Source organism: Martes martes (genome assembly GCF_963455335.1).
Source record: "Martes martes genome assembly, chromosome: 4".
Classification (NCBI taxonomy): Eukaryota; Metazoa; Chordata; class Mammalia; order Carnivora; family Mustelidae; genus Martes; species Martes martes.
Window position 1 is genome coordinate 22,531,268 of NC_137891.1, and position 22,960 is coordinate 22,554,227.

Here is a 22,960-nt window from a genome sequence, read left to right on the forward strand (position 1 = left end):
TACTAGTTTTGCTTTGAAACCCCACATGAAAATTTTATATTAGGGTGAAGTTCTGGGGGAAGTCTTACTGACTTTGAGATCTGATGTTTTTCAAACCCTTTGGATAAGGTAAATGATCAAAGTTCCCTTAATGCTCTGATTGCCAGAATGCCTAGAGCCAAATTTGTGTATTTTAATAAAAATATCTGTGGTTTACTTTGTTTTGTTCAGGTCTCTGCTTCACCTGCAATTTCTGCTTTATGTATTCTAATTTATACTTTACCTAGTCTTGATTTCTGATGATTTTTTTGTGTTTTAAAGCAAGCTAATTCATGTCCTTTGTGGATGTAGTAACATGGAGATACATATATATATTTATAAAATTATATATACACACACACATATGTAATTTACTAATAATTGTGACCTTTCTAGTACATTAACAACCATCATGTTTTTGAAATATTCTGTTTTTTTTGTGAATACTTTCAGTACTTAATTTTGGGCCAATATTAATCTAGTACCTGATATATATAGCTGTAAATATGACAGAGGTATTACTTGTCCTCAGGAAAGAGCCTGTAACCAAGTATGAGATAATGATTTTTCTAAATCCAGAGATTCTCCTCTGATCTTCTGACATATCATCCTCTTAATTGTAGCAAGAGGTAGCAGTGGTCAGTAGGCTGCTCTTCAGGAGACAGTTCTTACGGTGATGGTTAAAGAGGTCTCTAGCCTTTGGTCCCGTCCAGGTAGATTTATTTTGTATAAACAGATCTCAGATGACCTATAGTTAACTAATTAGTTACTGTCTATCATCCACTTACCTGCATGTGTTTTCATGACCAAGGGCATTAATGTTACATACATTTTAAATCTCATAACCTCAAAGAAATAGGATCTCTTGGCTGTGTTTCATGATTTGGTTGAGAAGATAGCAATATGAATTTGTTATAGGATATACATATTATTTTCTGTAAAGAGTTCAGTTATTTCATAAAATACTTTTTGAGAAACATTAAAACCTCAAAAAACCTGATTTCCCCTAATTTTCAAACTCTTAATAGTTTTAAAAGATAGAGTGGTTGTCCCCCACCCCCATTTCCTTATCTTCAGCTTGGCATTCAGAAGAAATTTGTCACAATTCATAAACACTTTAAAGAAGAAAACCACTCAGGACAAATGAACTATAAAAAAATATTTCTGTAAGATTAAGGAAGGCAGTATTTTTCTTATTTCTTTTAAAATAAAACAAATTAGTTTTTAGGTAGAGTAGAATATATATCAGGCACTTAATGTGAAAAATGAACTGTTACCAAAATCCTTAAGCATTCACAGGGGTGGCCTTAATAACAGATGTATTAATTGGAAAAAAGAATGAATATATGTACAGACCGGGTAAAGAAAATATAGAAGTTTTAAGAAATGTGTACTCCATAGTTCTCTCCACCCAAAGTAGACTCTTATTTAAGTCTTTTTTCAAATGCACATTCTGTTTGCTTAAATCTACATCTGCTACTAGCTTTGAACACTGCCTGAAACGTATGTGCAGCTTGGCAGAAAGTCTGATATGAAGAGGAAAGCACAAAATAGTTGTCTTGTTAAATAATGAGGCAAAGCCTTCACAGTTCATAGCCTGTCAGTGTTCACTGGTGTCCCACGGTGCTGCTGGGAAAGAGGCTTATAATTATTTACTTAAAAGTCCTACTTAGGTTAGCCCTCAAGCTAAAACAGGAGATTTTGATATATTCCACTTGCCTGTCATGTTTGTTGAAATCTTTGATTTGTTTCAGAGTTGCGGGGTTTTGTTTGTTTGTTTGCTTTTAAAACCATTTGCATCTCTTGATTGAACTTAGTAGGTTTTTTTGCTGCAAAGAGCCTCTGCTAGATCTGGTCTCTGTTCCCTTGATGTGTTTGTGCAAGTCATCTGTGATCTAAACCAGTTCTTAGTTACAAAGTAGTATTGGCATAAGTTTCAGATAGTAACATAGCAGTGTTTTAGGAGTTTGATTACATATTTGTGATAACTATGCACTTCAGCATTTACAAATCTTTTAAGGTAGCTTTATCACTTAAACTCTTACTGGTATAGATAAATTATTGGTTGATTTAGTGGTCAGACATGCACAAGCTGTGTTATGTCAAAACCTAGAAATTGTATATTTCTGTTGTGTTTGTGTGTTATGCTGTATTGGCTCAGAAATAATTTACACTCTACCAGTAAGAAGAGGTGAAATTCTTTAAGTGGGTAGTTGCTTAGGCTTTGGGGTCAGAGTGTCTGAAGTCAGATTGAGTCCTGCCACTTTACAAACTGTGGTAAACAGTTTTTCTAAGTGGATTTCACTAACAGTGATTAGCTCATTGGAGTTATTGTGAGAAATAGTCAGATAACATATGTAGACCACTTTGCAGGAAGTCTGACATAATAAGTGCTCATTAAGTGCTAGTTTCTCTCCTGGTGTTTAGCTCTACCCTTTCTCTCTAGGCTATATATATGTATATTTTTTATATAATTTTGTCATAATTTATTTTAAAATAATTTGGATTTATTTGATACAGTATTAAGTTATTAAATGAAACCATACGTCTATTAAATTGTCTTTAATTTCTAAAATTTAAATTAGGTTGCTTTGTCTTTTTAAAAGTTCCCTAATACATCTGTAAAACACTTTTCCCCCCTTTAATCTGACAGACATTATCTCGGGTTTTGGACTTTGCTACAGCTTTAACTTTCTGCCTTCAGCTCATCTCAGCCTAGCCAGCTGTGGTAATTCTTTGTTCTTGTTTTTCACTGAGAAATTCTGTTTCAGTAAGGCTCACTTAATAAAATAAAAAAAGATGATTTTAAAGATGAGGGTGAGGAATTGAAGAAGAAATAATGCTGGTTAATCATTCTTCTGAACTAAAAAGCTTCTAATTTCTTGTCCTTCTCGGTGATCTTCAGGAGAACTCAGATCTTAAGCTTTTTTTTGTTGTTTGCCAGTGTAACTCCAGATACAGTATTTAAATATAAAACAACATATTATTTTCAGTGTTTTCATATTTGGAGATAAAAACAAGAGAAAACCTAACAAATGTGGTGGATTTTTGAAAAGAATAGTTATTGGGCAGCCTGCCTCAGTTAAGACAGTTTTAGCTCTAGGCAATTTAAAATTGACTGTTTTGCAAAGAGGATATCTGGAAAAAGTGAATATGAATATACTGGTGCCAAACTTTGAACAGTTATTCAGTGTTGTAAACCAGCCTCTCCTTTGCTTGGGAGAGGCTTAACCAAGGAAGACAATTGTCGAGGTTGAAGAGATTTATGAAACTTCAGCTCATTTTTATAATCCTTCCTAATTTTGTAGCACCACCTCAGCTGCATGTTAAGTATTGCTTTTGTGTTAGTAATTGGAGTTGGCTTAATAGTAACTACCAGTTTGTTCCTGATACTGATTTGCTGTGCACTGTTTCTCCTCAGTCAGTAGCGTGTTTGCTTTTTAGACTAAGAATGGTTAAAAATTAATAAGCTATTTCCTAAACTTTTCACTATACAGTTCTGAGCTGAGCCCTCCTGTTGGATGTGACCATGATTTAAAAATAGTCCCCCTCCTGGGGCACCTGGGTGGCTCAGTGGGTTAAAGCCTCTGCCTTCAGCTCAGTTCATGATCCCAGGGTCCTGGGATCGAGCCCCACATCGGGCTCTCTGCTCAGCGGGGAGCCTGCTTCCTCCTCTCTCTCTGCCTGCCTCTCTGCTTACTTGTGATCTCTGTCTGTCAAATAAATAAATAAAATCTTTAAAAAAATAAAATAAAAATAAAAATAATCCCCCTCCAAAGCAGTTTTCCTCTTGCTATTCATCCTTGGGAACTCCCCCAGGCATATTTGCTTATTAATTCAGAAATGAATATCGTTGGTTGAAATTGCTGCTTTTGGGCTTCTTTTTGTTAAATATGAGAACTTTAGAATAAAAGTGAAGTGTGCCTAACCCTGAATCAACTCTACAAAGATGCCAGGAAATGCTTGCTTCTTACTTCATTTACCTGCATTAACTCAACAGTAGGGAATTGTGGTATTTCGTATCAAGGAGCCTTATTTTTTCTTTTCCCTCTCTTTTTTTCCTTTTGTTTCTTTTGCTGTGATTCTCGTGAGTTTTGAGGTGTGAGGCATATCTTCTGTGCCCTCCTATTAAAACTCCAGCCCATTCAAGTGAGTCCAGCTGAGCAGGAGAAGCAAATATGGCTCTACCTCCCACTCACCCAGAACCTGTGGACTGGGACAAGGCATCCTTAATCCTCATAGCTACTTCCAGAAAGCATGAGCTTCCCCCCTCCCCTGTTACCTTAATGTTGTAGCTAAATTGGGTCTCTTGTGTGTGCCTCAAGTGCCTACTCCCAGTATAACTCCTGAGAAAAACTGGCATAGCCACAAAAGCAATGGCATTCACCTGGGAGATTAGAATCTGCAGTGGTTGTTCCTTATTTCCTCAGTAAAATTTACTGGGACATCATCATTTCTTGATTTTTTCCTTGTGTCTTCCATAGACCAGAGGGTAAATAAGTAGGTGTTAGCTGGTGTGGCAGCTCAGATCATTTGAATGGTGGTAGCTACCAGAATGTGGTTTTGAGACTGTTTTAATAGGGTAATCCGAGGTGCATTTCTTATCCTTACTGAGATTTGTGAAAGGTGTCCACCTTTGCAGCGTTTGATTTTGTTTTTCTTTTTCTCTTTTTCTTTTAAAAATTTTATTTATTTATTTGACAGAGATCACAAGTAGGCAGAGAGGCAGGTGGCATGGGGTGGGGGAAGCAGGCTCCCTGCTGAGCAGAGAGCCCGATGAGGAGCTCCATGAACTGAGCCGAAGGCAGAGGCTTACCCCACTGAGCCACCCAGGTGCCCTTGGTTTTGTGTTTTTTGAAAACTTGGGTTGGAGGAGGAAGAAAGGAAACACTGTGTGGGTGAAGGGAGATAAAAGTCACACATATTTGTCACCATTAAAAGGGAAGACACAGACCGAAAAGTCTACAGAGAAAGCAATTTATTTGGTAGGCTGTGATGTTTTATTTTTCTTCCTCAGCGTATATATAGTAGAAGAACGTATCACTTAATTTTTGTTTTTGTTTTTTTTTGGTTTTTGCTGTTGTTGTTACTGAATTAAACTTATCTCTTCAAACTGTGCCTTACTGGAGGCTCATATGAATAGTCCTGGTGAGGACTGGGTCTCAATGCACCCCAGCTTTACTTTGAGGCTCATCTTTTAACAGATCACTTGCAGTCCTTTTATTTTTTAAAGATAAATTGATTTATTTTAGAGAGAGCATGAGCGGGAGGGGTAGAGGGAGAGGAAGAGAGAATCTTAAGCAGACTCTGCTAAGTGTGGAGCCCTATATGGAACTCTGCATAGAAGCTGACATGGGGCCTGACATGAGCTTGATCTCAGGACCCTGAGGTCACTACCTGAAGTGAAACCAAACAGTTGGATGGTCAACTGACTGCACCACCCAGGCGCCCTATCACTTACAATCCTTTAAGATCCTTTCTTTCTGTGTGTGATACCTCCAAGAGGACATTCTTTAAGTTGTGTTTTTTAATTTTTTAAAGTTGGGGTGATAAGTCCAAACCAAAATAGAGAATATCTGGACATTTCACATAGAATAGGCCCAGACTCTATTTTTTGTGTAATAATGAAATTCCAGTGCCTTACAGATTTTTTAGAAGCAATTTATCTACTTAGCTGTCTTGTTCCTGCCCCTTACATTTTGAATATTTATTTGCCATATTTAGGTCAGATGAAAACTCTTATAACCTTAAGAATAAATTTTTATTAAAGGCTTGCAAGCTTATCTCTCTACTTCTCAGTTCTTAAGAAGTAAATACATTGGGGCAGTAGTATTTCCCATAGAGCGACACGTCTCCTATCCCTTAGCCTCTTTCTAGCTGAGAGGAGTACTTCATTCTTATCTAAGGGGCTGTAAAGTAGATAAGATTCTGGGTAAAGAAGGAATTTGTTTGCTACAATCATTATTTATATAATAATTATATGAATTATAATTACATAAATTATAATTATATAATTATAAGAAATAATTTTGTTTGTGACAATAGATTTTATAATAGCATTTTCATAGAGTTTGTTTTACCTCCTGCATCCTGAAAATGCTATTATAAAATCTATTGTGTTCAGGCAATTTGGGGAGAGACATAGTAAGATTGCAGTCTTTTTCCCAGAGAAATGCATTTTTTAAGTATTAATGCATGCTGGAGGCTCTGCTTTAGCCTCTAGAAAAATTATTACTTATAATTAGCATATTTAATGAACACTGTGGAGTCACAGCATTTTGACTGTGATATTCTCTCTGGTCTTTCTGGAGATGGGAAGGCTGAGCATCAGAAAAGGATCATTAACTGGACAGCAAGATTCCTCATGGGGAAAATCTTAAGCGCTAGTATGAGAACCTAGATCTCAAGATTCCAAGTCTTCTTTTTTTCTACTGTTGCAAATTGCATCTAACTTCTGCTTATATTATAGCTAAATTGTACATTGGCAGATAGTTTGGAAACACTGATTTAAAAAAAAAATCATTCTGTAAAATCATGTTTGTACTGTCAGTTGCTTGGTAATCTCTCCCCCTCTCCTTCTCCCTATTCCTTTAAAATGAATCGTACTAGCTCCTTTTTTACTTGTGATACTGGAACTTTTTGTAAGTTAAATTTGATAAAATTCCATTAGTCAAATGGGTGATTTTACTAAAAGAGGGAATTTTAAAGCAGAAAGAGGCCATAGCAATGGTTTTAAACTATATGTGGTTGATATGTATGAATCTGTTAAGCTAGGTTGGAAGGAGGTCTGTTAATGTCCTAGAGAGACAAAAATTCAAGATAAAAGGTAATTGATAAAAGATTATCATATTATTTTTCTACTGCTTCTTCTTCAGGCCATCATATTGTATGTAAGAAGAAAAACTAAAAAAAAAAAAAAAAAACAAAAAACAAATTCTTGAATAGCTGAAAAGTTGGCTACCAGATTTATTATGAGAAATATAACCTTCCTTGGAATAAGCAGATTTATAATATTTTCGCCTAGTAACAAATGTTTAATAATAAGATTGTGACCATCTGAGTGAGGTTCTTTTGTATTTTATGATCCTGAGTCTTGTTTGCTTTAGAAAACCATAGTGCTATAACCAACCAAGGAAACGACAGGCATATAACTTTACTTTTGCTAAAACCTGATTAAGAGTTTTAAAAATGAAATAGTTAGATTCCAAGTTAAGCAAATATATTCACTCCACATAGTTGTACATTCATTATAATAGAAATAATTTGGATATTATGGTGACTATGAATTTTCTCCTCTGTTACATATTTGCTACTCATTATTGGGCTATATTGCTTTTTAAAATCTTTTATTTATCGTAGTCTCAGTTTGCACCTATTCTAGTAATATTGCTTTAAGTTAATATACATTATAGTCATTAACTTGATCAAAGTAAAAGTCTTTCAGCCTTTTCATGGTGATTAACCTATAACTCCAATGAAAAATTAATATCTGTTACTTAACAGAAAAGAACACACAAACAAGAAAAAAGAATTCTTTTTAAAATTTAGCATATGCAGCAGGGGGCACCAGATGAAGGCAAAAATGAATTCTTAAGTTTTAAATCAGCTACAGCTTGTATTCTGTTCATATTTAAATAATGTGGTAGTTAATTGTTTTCCTATTCATTTTCTTGGTGATTTTAACTTCTCAGTTCTAAAAACCGTGTTGACGAAGACATTGATAAGTATTCTCACTTTATTAATTCAAATGAAATGTCTTAAAAGCAACTAGTTTAGCAATTATATAAATTTTTTCTTAAACATTTACTATTTTTAAGGGTTTAAAGAAGGGCGGGTAAACCACATTTAATAAATAATTTCTTATTTAGAACAGGGATTATTATTGTGTTTTTAGTAACTTTTCTACAGTATGTTATTTCATTAATGAATAAAGGAAAGCTTCAGTGATTTGAAATGATTTGAAAGCTTAAATTCGTTTTCAGTACATGTGAACTGAATGAATTTTAAATCTGGAAACCTCTTCCCTTTAGCTAGTAAATAGTTGTGTAAAAAGTTGTTTCCCAAAAGGCTCGCTTTTACTATTTGTGGCATCATTAAATAGTTTTTCTTTTACCCCCTCCTCCCTGTCATCTAGTTCAATATCAGATGGAAATGATGCGCAGCCTTCGCCATGTCAACATCGACCACCTCCACGTGGGCTGGTACCAGTCCACGTACTATGGCTCGTTCGTCACCCGAGCACTCCTGGATTCTCAGTTCAGTTACCAGCACGCCATTGAAGAATCTGTCGTTCTCATTTACGGTTAGTAGGAGTTTCCTTTATTATTCTTTTCTTCCTTTAATGTTATTACTACTATTTTTGCTTTCTGTCTTTTTGCCTCTAAGAGCGGCCTGGCAGGCCTTTTCAAGTAAATACCAACCCTGTTTCTGCAGCAGCCTCCGCAGCAGCTACGTCTAGACAGGGTTTCCTTCTTTCTGTTTATTTTTCTTGCTATCAGAGCCCTGATGTGTACATTTTGGAATGCTGGAGTAGCTGCTTCATTTTTATTCCTCCATCTCCCCTCCCTCATTTGAAGGGGCTGGTGGAACTAGACCAGATGTCTAACAAACCCCAATTGCTAGAGTGTCTGGCTCTGTACGTGACTGACCAATCATAACACAGTGTGCCAAGTTTTTTTTATACCTCTGACAGCAGCGTACAAAACCTGGACTGTTTCTTAGCACAAAGATTTTTTTCTTTTCGGCCTGTTTAATGGTGTTTCCTCAAGCTCTCCAGACCAGATGTTCTGTGCTGTATCAGAACTGTAGGCAATTTAACAGCTTTATAGCCTTCCCCCTCCCCAAACACTCACAGTTTGCCATATCTGGCAGACTTGCATATAGTTTCCAGCTGAGAAGTAAATGTAACGTCCTGAGTATCTGTCAGAAAAAATACTAATGAATACGATCAATCTTATGAGCTGCCCCAAAATTGTTTCAGTATGTTAACAATTGGATTACAGTAAAGAACAAGTTGTTAAAGTGTACTTATATTGGCTGGAAACATTGCATCATCAGACCTTGATGAATTTTCCACTTGTTTCAATCTATTTTGGTTTTCATTTTATCACCTATTGCTAAAAGTTTCACTGTGTTAAGTTTCAGACAACATGAATGTTAACACAGGTTTTAGGCGAGTATTGGCATGCCGGAGCCGTTATCATGCCGCGAGTGCTGAGCTCCCTTACTCATGGAGTGTGTAAGCAGCTAGTTTTGACAAAATGAATTTCTCTGAAACGAAAAAGACACTTTTGTGATAGCACTTTTTAGTCATTTCGTTTGTAGAAGCTGTTTTAACTAAAAAATTTGGACAGTGATTACTAGGATGGATAAATTTTGTTCGCAGGGCTATTCATTTAAATTAGTCGACTGAACTACACAAATGCATGCAGTGTATTTTCACATTTAATATTCATTAGTATTTTTTTTTCTAATTATACAAGATGAATATAAGGTGTTTAGAACATACGAGATGTTTAATTTTCATCAAGATTTCTGGTTCAGGCTGACAAATAGATTTGAAAATAACTGCATTTTGAATCTCCTTTTTTTACATTAGGGAGGAAGTTATTCTATCAATTTCGAGTAGGGTGATAGGGTTCCTACATTTTCACTTAACTATTTGCTGTACTGGTTTTAATCTGCTTCAAAAAGTTCTGATCTTTTATTTTGATCTTCATTTTGCAACGATTGTATGATAAATGTCAGTATGCCTAGAACCGGTGTCATTCAAGCAAAGCATGGGCAGTAACAAAATTGTTAGTAAATTCTTTCTCTTTTCTTTATTTGAGATCCCATAAAAACTGCTCAAGGGTCTCTCTCGCTGAAAGCATACAGACTGACTCCTAAACTGATGGAAGTTTGTAAAGAGAAAGATTTTTCTCCTGAAGCGTAAGTGTTTGGGGGCCTATGAGGCGTATGGTAAAGCATTGACTGTTTTCCTTTTAAGATTTTAGTTTGCCACATTTATTGAATCCTTGGTGCTGGTGGTGTAGTAATGCTTTTGCCATGTGGACGGTAGAAGTCTTTCGCATGGCTGAGTGCCACTTGATTTCTCCCTTTCCATGTTTAAACTGTTCTTTATGGAATGTCTCATCTGTTGTTCTCACTAGGGGTGAATTCAGTTGGAGTGGGAATTAATTAGCTGCTGAATTTGAAGGAAAAAAATCATCAAATAGAGGGAGGTGGGATGAGTGACCGGTGGCTGTCAGACTGTGAGAGCTCTGTGTCAGGATGATTGTGAGCTGTATGTCTGTCTTTCTGAGCGCCTGTTTCATGGGGGTGGGAATGGGAAGGAGGTAAACATTTTAAGGTTATCAGTAAGGAATGTGGCATTTTGGAAATTTTATGGGTGATAAGTATGCAGAGAATTAATTGGTAAAGCTGTTTTACGATCTTACATGATGGCATTGGAATATTTACATTAAATTTTTAAAAGTTCAGAATTCTTTCATTTTCTGTTAATTATGGGAATTTTGATTTCTTATTAAATTAAAGTTAGTGGCTTTGATGTTGGTAGGGCAGATAGTTTTTTGCTAGTTTCCCAATAGCTTCTAAAGAAATTAAGGTGCAAAAGATTTTAAATGCTAACTCAGGAACAATTCCTGGGTATGATAGTTACAACTAAATTAATGAAAAATTGCATTCTTGCTATCTTCCGAACCATCGTATATAGGATATCCTGTGAGTGTTCTGCTAGTTGTTAATTTCTTTCATTTGGTAAGCTTTTAAAATGAATTTTCCAAGAACTGAAGTATATCTCTGTTCTAGCTATTTATCTTAAATGTTTTAGAAATAGATTATATAGCATAACTTCCCATGACATTTACATTTTAGTATCAGGGAAATATTGAAGATACCTGATTATAAAGGAAGAATAGTTTCTTCTGCCAAGAATCTTGTTTTCTGGGCTTTATAGCTCAAACTTGGATTGTTTTCAGTATTATTCAAATCATTCGACTTATGCTTGACTCTGTAAAACTAGTTTCTTTCTCTTTTTTAAAGAGTGCTAATGAAACAAAGATCCTGGAGAGGGCCTGTAATTAGGGAAAATGTATGAAATAGTCAATTTAACACTTACTTCTGACCACCAGACTAAAGTATTTTTAACATGCTTCACAGATTGAAAAAGGGAAATATCACCTTTGAGCACATGTTTGAAGAAGTGCCGATTGTAATTAAAAATTCACATCTGATCAACGTCCTAATGTGGGAGCTTGAGAAGAAGTCAGCTGTAGCAGATAAACATGAATTGCTCAGTCTTGCTAGCAGGTAAGTGGCCCTAATGTAAAGTCCTTTTTTAATCACTTTCTGCAAAAGATTCTTTCACTTAGAATTTAACCAATGGATCAAGAAAAGAATTACCCAAGTACATTTTGAGGTTCTTTAGACATATATAATGACATGTAGTATTTGTCCAGCCCTGCTAAGATTCCAGGAAAAAGACCAGACTGACAAAATGGAACAGTATTTGAATACTAATAATTCCTGTCACAAGAACCCTCTGATGCCTTTGCTGTATTATTTTTTGCTTTGATAGGGCAAATGCCCATGGGGGAGGGTTTTTTCGTGGGAGGCTTAGCTTTATTTGTTGTATACTGTCCCTGGAAGCTTTATAGTATCATGTCCAGATATTTAGTAATGCTCAGGAAAAATACGAAAATGCTTCCTTGTTTTACGGGTGGCACTTGCCTTGTTCAGATGCAGACTCTATTAGTGAATTTCCAACATGGATTTTTAACTGAAATCAGAATTTTCTGAACCTGACACTGGCTTTTGCTGTCTTAGACAGGGCTGACCTAACTTACTCCATTGTGACTGCTTTAGCTATCTCATTGCTGGATATTATTTACTGTGTTGGTAAAGTGACTGAGGTGTCCCAAACAGATCATTTTCTTTATGGAATTAATGTTTCCTTTCCTGGCATTTATTGCTCTTAACAGAAATGTAGGCGGAATCGTCTGTATAGCTCCTCTTAAGTGCCCTTTAAGCTTGATCTAGTGATTGCTTTGTAGTGGGAGAGTGCTAGCAGCAGACCTGTAGAATGAAGTAGGTAGTCAGTCTATATGCATTTTTTGGATGACTGAAAAAAACAAGGTATATTTTCTTAAGCAACCAGTTTGGAATAGAGGCTCAGTTGTTTATCAGATTTCTTTAATTGCAGATAGAAGCTTGCACAAAAGAACATATAGACTTTGTACGTCTTTGTTACAAGACAAGTAGGGTAAACCCAGGAGGACCAGAGAGCCCAGTATTGTTCTCCCTGCTCTGGGATGGGTAGGACCGTGCTTGAAGTGCCCCTTTGTATTGCATGAATCCATCATAGGGCCACTGGGAAGTCTGTACAGAGGAAGGAGATGGACGCTGCATGGTAAGCAGAGTGCTAAGTGATACAGCCAGCTTGCGAGGCTAATTTGGCACTGAAGAGTGTACTGTTGACTGCAAACATATATTCATAATAGTCCTTTAATTTGTCTCTTAGAAGGTCATACTTTTCTTTATTGCTTTTACAAACACTCAGCACACCTGTATTTAAAGCATTGCACTAAGAACATTCTTTAGCACGCAAGGTTACAATTTGATGTATTAAGTATATATAGTTATACAATAATTTTAAATTTACTACTTGAAAGCATTTGCTTATATAATTTATGCCTTCAGCTTTTCCCAGGCTTATTGAGCATACAAAACAAGTATAGCCCTTTTGTGCTTTCAACTACCAGTGAGCTGGTCTGTAGTGTCTATTTGTCCAAAACATCATTTAAAATAACCACGAAGATGTTCCCAGTTTGCGATAGCAATTAAGATCTAGACGAATATTTTATTACAGCTCTTATATTCTTCTGTATTTTCTGTGAAATAGAAAGAGGGGCCCTTTCCTTTTCATGTGAAATTTAAAAGGTAAATTTGTGTTCCTGCTGGAAGGAAAAAAATGCAGCAGCCCTGAAGCAGTACCCATACCGAAGGGCTGTTACATTCATCAGACTGATAGTCCTCATCTAAAAGATGGAAATAATCACCTTTGTACATCTCAGATTTTAATTAATTTTTAAGATTGATTTATTTGTTACAGAGTGAGCAAGCATGCAAGTGGGGGAAAGGGCTAAGGACGAGGGGGAGGGGGAGAACCTCAGGCAGACTCCCCACTGAGTGTGCAGCCTGACGCGGGGCTCCATCTCATGACCGTGGAATCATGACTCAAGCGGTAGGCAGACGCTTAACCCACTGAGCCACCCAGGCCCACTTCAAATTTTAAATTCTTACATCAATAGCATGATGGTAGTCAGGCCTGTCGCCATGAAATTTTTTCTAAACAACCACATCAGAAATCATGCCCAGGAAGCTCCTCAAGTTTTGCTTGGTCTTAGTTTTCAAAACCTGTATGTGGATACCACTTTTTTGGTTTACCTGATATATTTGTTCTAGGCTGTGAATAAAACATACTACATTTCCTTTCATTTAAAAAAATTTTTTAATTTTTAGTTTTAATTTTATTGAATGGAAGTTCTAAGCAATGGCTGTTTTATAACAGCCTTTATTCATTTTTTAAAGTGTGTTATCCAAGCCTTCAGCTTTTCACACATGAAGAAACAATTCTGTTTTTATTTCCTCTTTAAACAAGTAAACTGAGGGTGGGCATTCTACATTAAGGATAAATTGATACTGTAGCCAGAGCAGACTTCTCACTGCATGTCTTGGTTCACATCTGTTTAAGTGAGCTGCTTTTCAGTTCTTTGTTTCCTTGACAATAAAAGAAGAGACTGTGTTATTGAGACTCCTAACAGTAACTCCCTGGTTCAGTATTCTGGCTGAATTGGCACTGAAAAGATCCCCATAAAGTTGGTCCATTTATGAATCTTATCTCTGAAGTAGGTATTATTTTAATTCCTTTTGCCCTTCAAGATCTGTTGTACAAATTTTTGAGTATTCCTTATTGGGTGTATTTTTAAGAACATTGTAGTAATAAAAATGTAACGAAATGTTTAAAGGCCACGTATCTTGTGCTTGTGTTCTTTCACTGATTACATATATCTAACAATATATAACGATAGTACTGTATATTAAGGACATGTTTGGTGTAGATTGACAGGGTCTATTCTAGTAGACCTTTCTCATTGCTGTCATCAGTGTAGTCAATCTCCAGGAGTTAAGGTGTGGGAACAAATAATAGATCGATCTCTCTTTGTACATGGAGTAACTAACTCTCCTTTGTGATTTTTCTCCAATGTCACTACTTTCCCCCTTCCCCTACCCAGTCACGCATTTGTAGGGTTTGTGGTAATCTTTCTCCTCTCTGAATTCCTTCTGCACTTCAGCATATAAATGACTTATTTAACAAATAATTGCATAGTAATGATAGCATTTCTTGCTAGCTCTCTGGGCCTCAGTTCTCCCATTGGTAGAAATGAAAGGGTTGGTGCCCCTCCTTAAGACTGTCCCTTTCCGGGACGCCTGGGTGGCTCAGTTGGTTAAGCAGCTGCCTTCAGCTCAGGTCATGATCCCAGCGTCCTGGGATCGAGTCTCACATCGGGCTCCTTGCTTGGCAGGGAGCCTGCTTCTCCCTCTGCCTCTGCCTATGCTCGCTCACTCTCTCTCCCACTCTCTCTCTCTGACAAATAAATAAATAAAATTAAAAAAAAAAAAAAAAAGACTGTCCCTTTCCTGTCCATCATGCCATCTCAGGGTATGGCTGGCTTCTTCTACACTCTCTTTCCTAAGATACCTTCAGTTGCTCTCCATACTGGTTCTTTTCTTTTAGGTTTTTGGACTTGTTTTTCCCGTTAAAAAAAAATTGAAAAAATGTTCAACTCCTCAGAAAGATTGAAAGAGAACAATCTGATGAGCACACACAAACCTTTTGCCTAGATTCACCAGTGGTCTGTCTTGCCACATTTGTACCTGCTCTCTATCTATGCACGTAAGTGCGTAACTTTTTTTTCTGAAGCATTTGAAAGTAAATTCCTGACATGACTTTTTAACCCCTAAATATTTGAACACACATCTCTCAAGAACAAGGATGTTTAAATGTAGGTCTCCCTCATCTTAAAAAACAAAGTTACCCAAAAAAGCACTTTTTGACCGCATGCCATTATTATCCATTTCCTCTCACCTTTTTCGTTCATATTCACTTTTTTTTTTTTTTAAGACTCATTTATTTGAGAGAGAGAGAGAGAGAGTGCCTGCGAGTGAGTGTGGGGTGGGTTTATGGAGCAGAGGAAAAGGAGAGAGAGTCTTAAGCAGATTCCACTGAGGGTAGAGCCTGTTGCAGGGCCCAGTCGGTCTCACAACCTTGAGATCCATGACCTGAGCAGAAATCAAGAGTTGGGTGGTTAACTGACTGAGCCATGTAGGCACCCTGCAGTCATCTGTTTTTATAGTCAGGCTTCCTGGTGTTCCATCTACTCTGTGTTGTCAGAGCTCTTACTGAAGTCACAAAGGATGACTTTATCACTGTGTTACTGGGTGTTATAGACACTTAAACATTTGATATGTTGATGACTCTTTCTGAAATACCTTGTTTTGGAGTCTGTGCAACTGCAACTCTGTTAGGTTCCTCTTTGCTCTTTGCTCATCCCTGAAGATCGGTGTTCCTCAGTGTCTGTCTTCTCGTGTGTACATTTCTGGGGTGATTTCATCATATTTCTGTGTCTTTTGGTACCTTAGGGCAACGGCCTCATTATTTCTATTCCTGATTACTTTCACAGTCTCCTAACTTCCTGCTTTTAACCTTTTCCTCTTTCGTTGTAGTGATCTTGCTAAATGCAAATTGTATGATCATATTACTCCTTTGCTTAACTTTTTGGCCGGTTCCCCATTGGCCTTAGAATAGAATCCAAACTTCTAGTCCTGGCTTCCAGGATTCTCTGTGCTATGACTGTTGTCTGCCTCTTAGTTTCACTGCTCTCTTTTTTCCCAGTCCTGCCCTTCTGTGCAATTCTTCAAAGGCATTATGCCTTTCATGCCAAAGTGTCCAAACACACTGCCTTCACCCAGTGTCTGGCAATGTCCCTCCTACCTTTCTTGTCTCTAGCTTCTCTTCAAAAACTCTAAATTCAGCAGTCAGATAATCTGGAAACTCTCATCTGGCTCTGCCAGATGATATTTCATGCTTCCATTCTATTAGAGCAATGACACCGTTGTGTCTGTGTGCATTCCTGTCTTTTCACTAGGATGGGTGGAGTGCAGCAATGTCTCACATAGTTTAATCCTTAGTGTCAGACACAGTGACTAGCAAAGTACATATGTACTCAATAGAGGGCATTGAAAGAGTGCATTTAGACCACAGAGTATTGTTAAATGTTAATGTAGAAGGTGTTTAGAACACAGTGTTGTCACTATATAATCAGTGGATCTGGACATTTGACTAGTTACTTGGTAGAAAAAATCATTTTATTTGCTTACCTTTACCATCGGCCCAGACACTTAATTAGAGGTGAGTTAAAATCAAGCTGTTAAGAAATTAGAAGGGGAAATAAAAAAGAAATTAGAAGAAAACGGAAACAATACTTAATCTTGTTTCCAAAGAAAAAGAAATATTTCAAAGTTAAAAAATGATTCACAAAATTAAAATGGAAAGAAAAATATGAAAACTAAATTTGAAAAAAAAAAAAAAAACAAGCCCACACTTTTTAAAAAAAGTGAAACATTTGAAGAAAAGATTAAGTCATTAGGCCAAGTCACTGGGCCAAGGTTGTAAAGATAGTGCCAGACCTGAGGTTAGGGGGTACATTTATTGACACACACACACACCCATTTCTGTATCTTTCTGCTATCTAAGAAAGAGCCAAAACTTGCTAATTTTCTCCAGGTTACAGATACTGTCCGTTTAGGATCATATTGTAACTGGATTTACTTTCATTATTCCCAGCGTTCCCAGTCTGTTCCTTCCTCAGCCTGTCCCTTCTCTGTAAATGCCATAACCAACATTTGGCATGCTCAAGCCAGGAAACTGGGAGTCAGCCTTGATTTCTCTCTCCTTTCTGCCCATTTTTCTCATGCTTTCCCATGCTTATTGCCACCATCCTCGTCCAAGCCACCACTATTCTCTCTGTAATACCACAGTAGACTCTGTGTGCTTGTGAATGTGTGTGTGTATGTAGTTTTTTAAGTAGAGCTAAAATTTACATAACATAAAGTCTACCATCTTAACCATTATTTTACATTCCCACCACAGCGTATGGGTGTTTGGTTTCTCCACATCCTTGCCAGCACTCACAGTAGACTCTTAACTAATCAATCCCCTGGTTTCTATTCTCCAGTCTGTTCTGTGCGTAGCAGCCAGAGTGGTCATTTTTAAAATTTAAGACAAAATATATCACAAACACATACAACTCAAAGACACCATTTATGTTGGAGTTGAGGGATCTCATTCACACTATTATTGAGGTGTTTTGTGGTGCAGCTAATGGCTTCCCATCTGTGTTTGTCTGACTTCTGTAACCTATCACTGTGCTCCAGCCATACCAGACGTTTTCTTTTTATCTGCCTGGTTCTTGCCCATCTCAGGCATTCAGTGCTGATGCTGTCTTCTGCCTAGAATACTTTTTTGCTTGGCTGATTCCTTCTAATTATTTGCATTCAGCCTGTCCTCTCCATAAGGGAAAGAGATAGGGCAGCCGTACTACCTAAAGTGTTTCTACCTTTTTTCTCCTCCCCACTCCCAATCATTTTTTTTTTTTAAAGATTTTATTTACTTATTATTTGACACAGAGAGAGAGATCACAAGTAGGCAGAGAGGCAGGTAGAGAGAGAGGGAGAAGCAGGCTCCCTGCTGAGCAGAGAGCCCAATGCGGGGCTCGATCCCAGGACCCTGAGATCATGACCTGAGCTGAAGGCAGGGGCTTAACCTACTGAGCCACCCAGGCCCCCACTCCCAGTCATTTGTAAGCGCAGTGAAGATAGAGGCCATGAATGTCCAATTCATTATTGTTTCTCTGTTTGCTAACACTAAAGTCAGAACGGAAGAGGTGCTTAATACTTACTTGAAATGAATGAGTGAATACTATTTGTTTACTAGTTCTTTTTAGAGTACATATTTGTAGTAGCAGGTTTGACCATGGTAGGAGATAGTTGCAGGCAGAAATCAATGAATATGGTGGTCATTGTACTACCTGTGAACATCCCTTTATAAAATGATTTTGGTAAATGAGTTGCAAAGAAATTTCTGGAGAGGAAAAGAAGTGTGAATGTACTGTAGATTCTAGGAAGGGCAAGAGGAAAGGAGATTTTTTTATTTTCTTTTTTTCTTCATTTGACTTTGCAGAAAAAATGATATTATTGTTCTTTCAGAAACTGCTAGATAGAGGAATCAGGTACCAGAAGTCTTAGTGTCTTTGCATGGTTCCTCCTTTCCATGGCTCCTGATTTAAATACTCTGGAGCACAGCTGGGGAGGGGGTGGTGCTAAGGAAAAGTGTGCAGGAGTACCCAAGCTTAGGTTAAACTTCGTTGTTGAGAAAATATACATTATAGAAAACCTGCTAGATATGTTTAACAGCTTCTACTCTGATATATGTGTGCTCTGACATTAAGAAGCTCAGCTATTTTGGATACTCTGGTGGCTACAGGTGTGGGTTCAGAATGAAAAGTTTGATAACAAGCTGACTCACATTCTTTCCTGTCCCCTTGCATTTATGTGGATGTGTGCTCTTATTCTTGTAGCAAATGGCAAATCAGTTTAATGTCTCAGAAGTGTTTAGAGCAGTGGCAGACCTATAGCTTTAAAGTATGACATGTCAGTATATTTACTTTATATTTCAGCAACCATTTGGGGAAGAATCTACAGTTGCTGATGGACAGAGTGGATGAAATGAGCCAAGATATAGTTAAATATAACACATACATGAGGAACACGAGTAAACAGCAGCAGCAGAAACATCAGGTTGGTGTAACCGGAAAATTTGTGAGACAGAGAGAATTCATTTCTAAGTATGGTGCTTCAAGAGTTTTCTTCTTCAAAATGATCAAAGTCCTGTTTGATAAAGCATTGACTGTTAACTAGTAACTCTATCATATTTAATTTATTACCACATATTCGTTCTAAGTTGTACTTAAAAATACCTTTTTTAAAGAGAGCCAGTATATTAAGCTCAGATTGCGATGGCAGTGTTATGCAAATAAGAGATACATTTATTGAGAAAATCAGGGGCAAAAGAGATTCTGGAGTGTCACAGCTCATTTCTTTACTAACTATAATTGGTTTGGTAGTGGCTCATTGCAGCGTAGTTAGCAATCTTCAGTTCATTTGAAAAACTGAGCAATTGTGATTAAGAGCAAGCAATTTTGATAGGAAATAATAGACCAACTGCTGTGAAATAGATAGTATAATACAGATAAAAACCCCAGAACTCCCTGAATATTCTCATAGGCACATATATACGGCTGTGGCCATTTAACCTTTTCTTTATTCATGTTTCTTGAAGGCCACGTGATTTTCACAGTTCCTGGAATATTGTTTTTGGACTGTATTGCTCTGAAGTGTTCTTACAGCATTTGATTCATAAATAGGTTGATTCCAGAATGTTTATCTGTGAAAGCATTTGTATATGACTACTGTGTGTTCATGAAAATGTACTTTAAAGTAGGTGTTGTTAACTCTACAGTTCTCAGTGTAACTATAATTTAAGCGGCTCTGAGACTATTATATCTAAAATTTTTTTAAATATCAGTGTTCATCTATAGTGAAATTTAGAATACTTCGTTTTTACCATACTTAGGATTTAAAAAACACATATAGATCTATAAAGTATATACTTTTTAACTGAAAAGAGCATGGGTGGTAAAGATGGCAATAGTGAAAAACTTACAAAGGGTGGTGGGGGAAAGGACAGAAAGACCTTGCTTGATTCCATTTTCCTGCTGGTTCTTCCCATAGGGAAAGGATGCAGCCTGGAGTAGCAAATTGAAAATCTGTCACCTGTGAGACAGTTGATTCTGGAAACTAGTGTTACATGTCTTAAAATTTTGCATTTGTTGTTTATATGTACCAACACCATTTATAACCCTTTTAAGATATGTCCAGCTTCTACCCTCAAACCCTATAATGCGCATAGACATCTTTGCAAAAAGCAAGGTAATCCCCTTCTTTAGGAACCCAAGGACTTAAGTTTTTTACTAGACTACTTTGGTGTCTCATTACCTGACCTTTCAAGGCTCTGTGTGTGGTATTTTCCCTCTGCCATTGTAAACGACCCATAAGTGTTACCTCTTGATTATAATTTGCTCGGTAAGTTTGTAGTTGATCCATACCTATGGATATATCCCCACCTTCTCTTCTGAGAATCCTAGGAAGCCACAGTTTTGTGGCTTGAAGTTTGAAGCATTATCTAAGCTAATATTCATTCTTAGCTATAGAACTAATAGCACTGCTGATTAGAAGTATTTACTACTATAATAATGATAGTGATGATGATGGTGATGTTACAGTATCAACATCATCAGCATTATTGTCGTTTTGGTCAGTAGGGATAAAGTTGAAAAAATTCACCCTAAGGTGAGTCATACTTGTAGTGTTGTCATCTACCTTGTCATAAATGGTAAAATCACTCCCCTTCACTCACTAATCAGGATCTTCTTTGTCTTTTAAGCCCTCAGTTTCCCACATAACCAGTTTGCTTTTTCCATATCATTATAGACTTTTAGAGCTCAGAGTGACACTGGAGTTTCCAACTAAGAAATTGTCTTTGTTGCCATATTTATTAACTTCTTAGAAGGAGGAGTTACGTGGGTTACCATTGATAAAACCGAGGTTGGAATTCAGGGCAGTGCGGTTTTGCTGATTGCATAATTGATGGAGGTCTTGTTTTTTCTCCTCAGGTAGGGAAAAATAACCAAATCATTTCTTCTCTGAATTTTAGTATCAGCAGCGTCGCCAGCAGGAGAATATGCAGCGCCAGAGTCGAGGGGAACCCCCGCTGCCTGAGGAGGATCTGTCCAAACTTTTCAAACCCCCTCAGCCTCCTGCCAGGATGGATTCTCTGCTCATTGCAGGTATTGTTGGCCAGTGCGAGTGTGGCTAGTTTCCTCTATTTCTTAGGAAGCAGAAGACAAGGAGAGATTTTTAAACAGAGAAATACATCATCAAAGCTAGTGTATTTAAAATGGTTGAATGATGAATTTGAATCTAGCACCTATAACTTCTAAAATTTAAGAATTTGTCAGTCTTTGTTATTTCTAAGGTCCTTTCAGTGCTTCTTCACTCTGTGTTTATCTAAACATTTTTGAGATGGCATCATAAACTTTCTAAAGTGGGAAGGTTTTATTCGAGTCATCTTTCAGAGAAGCCCGGGAGAAATGTTTACGTTCCATAATGCAGGAGATCATTCAGCTCAAGCTGCTTACTTTTCGTGTTCCAGCCCAGCACTGAGCCCACGTCTGTATGTGGGTGTTGGAATTGAATTGGGTTTTCTGACTGGAGGAAAAGGATTTCCCTTACTTTGACTTATATTGTAGCAATAGGGATGCAGTTCTGGATATACTTTGTCTGGGAGTATCTGCCATTTAACACTGCCTTTCAGTGGTGGAGTCTTGTTTCCTAAGCTAGGACTTGATTTTGCTCTTATTTAGCTGTGATAACCTTATTTCTGTATAAATGTTAAGTACTGTTTGATTAAATCAGCCGGTTGCCTGTGAGAGATTTTTTAGAATGAAGATCCCACTCAAAGAAAAGCTAATATTCCATCATTTCTCAATTCTGTTTACACATTTTCTGTGTGTATGTGTGTGTATGGGTGGGGAGGGGGTCAGATTCCAAATTCTTAACACAAATTCTAGAACACATATCAATTACATTTGGGTAACCGAGACACATTCCTTACTTAAGGTCCAATTCAAGCAGAACTGTATTATATATACAAAATACCTTGCATAAATGTTGCATCAGATTAGATCATTAGTTTTAAGACTTAAAAAGCAGTGATGGATGCCATTCTTCATGGGGACTCTCAGCCTCTGCTCTGTCTTGGGTCAGAAAAGGAACCTTTAATATCTCCAGAGCACAGCCTGAAAACTACTGGACTGTGCACATCAGGGTCCAAGTGGGTCATTTTGTTTGCAGTTCTGTGATTTGGTATCTCCTTTGTACCTGGCTGAAGAGAGCCAGCGCTGCTTCTCACTTAGTACAGCGTGCGTCTGAGCTCCACAGCCAGTACCTTTTGATTGATAGCTAATATGTAATTAACTGCTGTCGTTTTCTTCTGTCTCCATGTATCCAAGAGCGGAAGATAGCTCATTTTCCAAAGAATTTGCGTTCTTTATTGTAAGGGTATGGATAAACAGAATTGACTCCTACAAACTCTTGATTCAAAACAAAAGAAAATAAAATTCTGGTGATGTGTATTATGCTGATTTTCTTGCTTGCCTAGTGTTCTAGGTCATTTTATAATTTGTGGAACATTGTGACTCTCTTTCTCACTTTCCCAAATGCACAGGCCAGATTAACACTTACTGCCAGAACATCAAGGAGTTCACTGCCCAAAACTTAGGCAAACTCTTCATGGCCCAGGCTCTTCAGGAATACAACAACTGAGAAAAGGAAGTTTCCAGAAAAGGAGTTAACATGGACTTTTGAGATCACATTGGGGCAATTCTTGGAAGAAATTACACTTGCCAATTGGAAAGTCTTTCTAGCTAATAATGAAATAAAAATAAAACAACCTTGACTGCTTGCTCATTTGATTTTATACATATTGTATCTAGCTTTTTATTTTTGTTTTGCTTGTATTGTTTACCTACAAAAGATTAAATAGATTTGACCAGAAGCTACATCAACGTCAGACCTCCAGGCTCCATCACCTTTGCTGCTCCCTGTGAGGTGCCGCGTTTTTCAGCATACAGTCCTGCTTGTCCTAACCCCGGACCGAGTGGCCCTGTCACCTGCAGGGAATTCTTCACTTCATTGCTCCCAG

General features: G+C 37.3%; 1 protein-coding gene across 1 annotated transcript in view; it reads left to right on the forward strand.

Moving 5' to 3' along the window:
• The window catches only part of EIF3H (eukaryotic translation initiation factor 3 subunit H), a 101,273-nt gene extending 78,559 nt beyond the window's left edge, over window positions 1–22,714 (forward strand). Inside the window, exons 3-8 of the mRNA XM_080801343.1 lie at window positions 8,153–8,320; window positions 9,849–9,948; window positions 11,179–11,328; window positions 18,816–18,936; window positions 20,912–21,044; window positions 22,484–22,714. Of these exons, the coding sequence (XP_080657469.1) occupies window positions 8,153–8,320; window positions 9,849–9,948; window positions 11,179–11,328; window positions 18,816–18,936; window positions 20,912–21,044; window positions 22,484–22,581 (770 nt within the window). The 3' untranslated portion in view covers window positions 22,582–22,714. The remainder of the gene's footprint in view (window positions 1–8,152; window positions 8,321–9,848; window positions 9,949–11,178; window positions 11,329–18,815; window positions 18,937–20,911; window positions 21,045–22,483) is intronic.
• The last annotated feature ends 246 nt before the right edge of the window (window positions 22,715–22,960 follow it).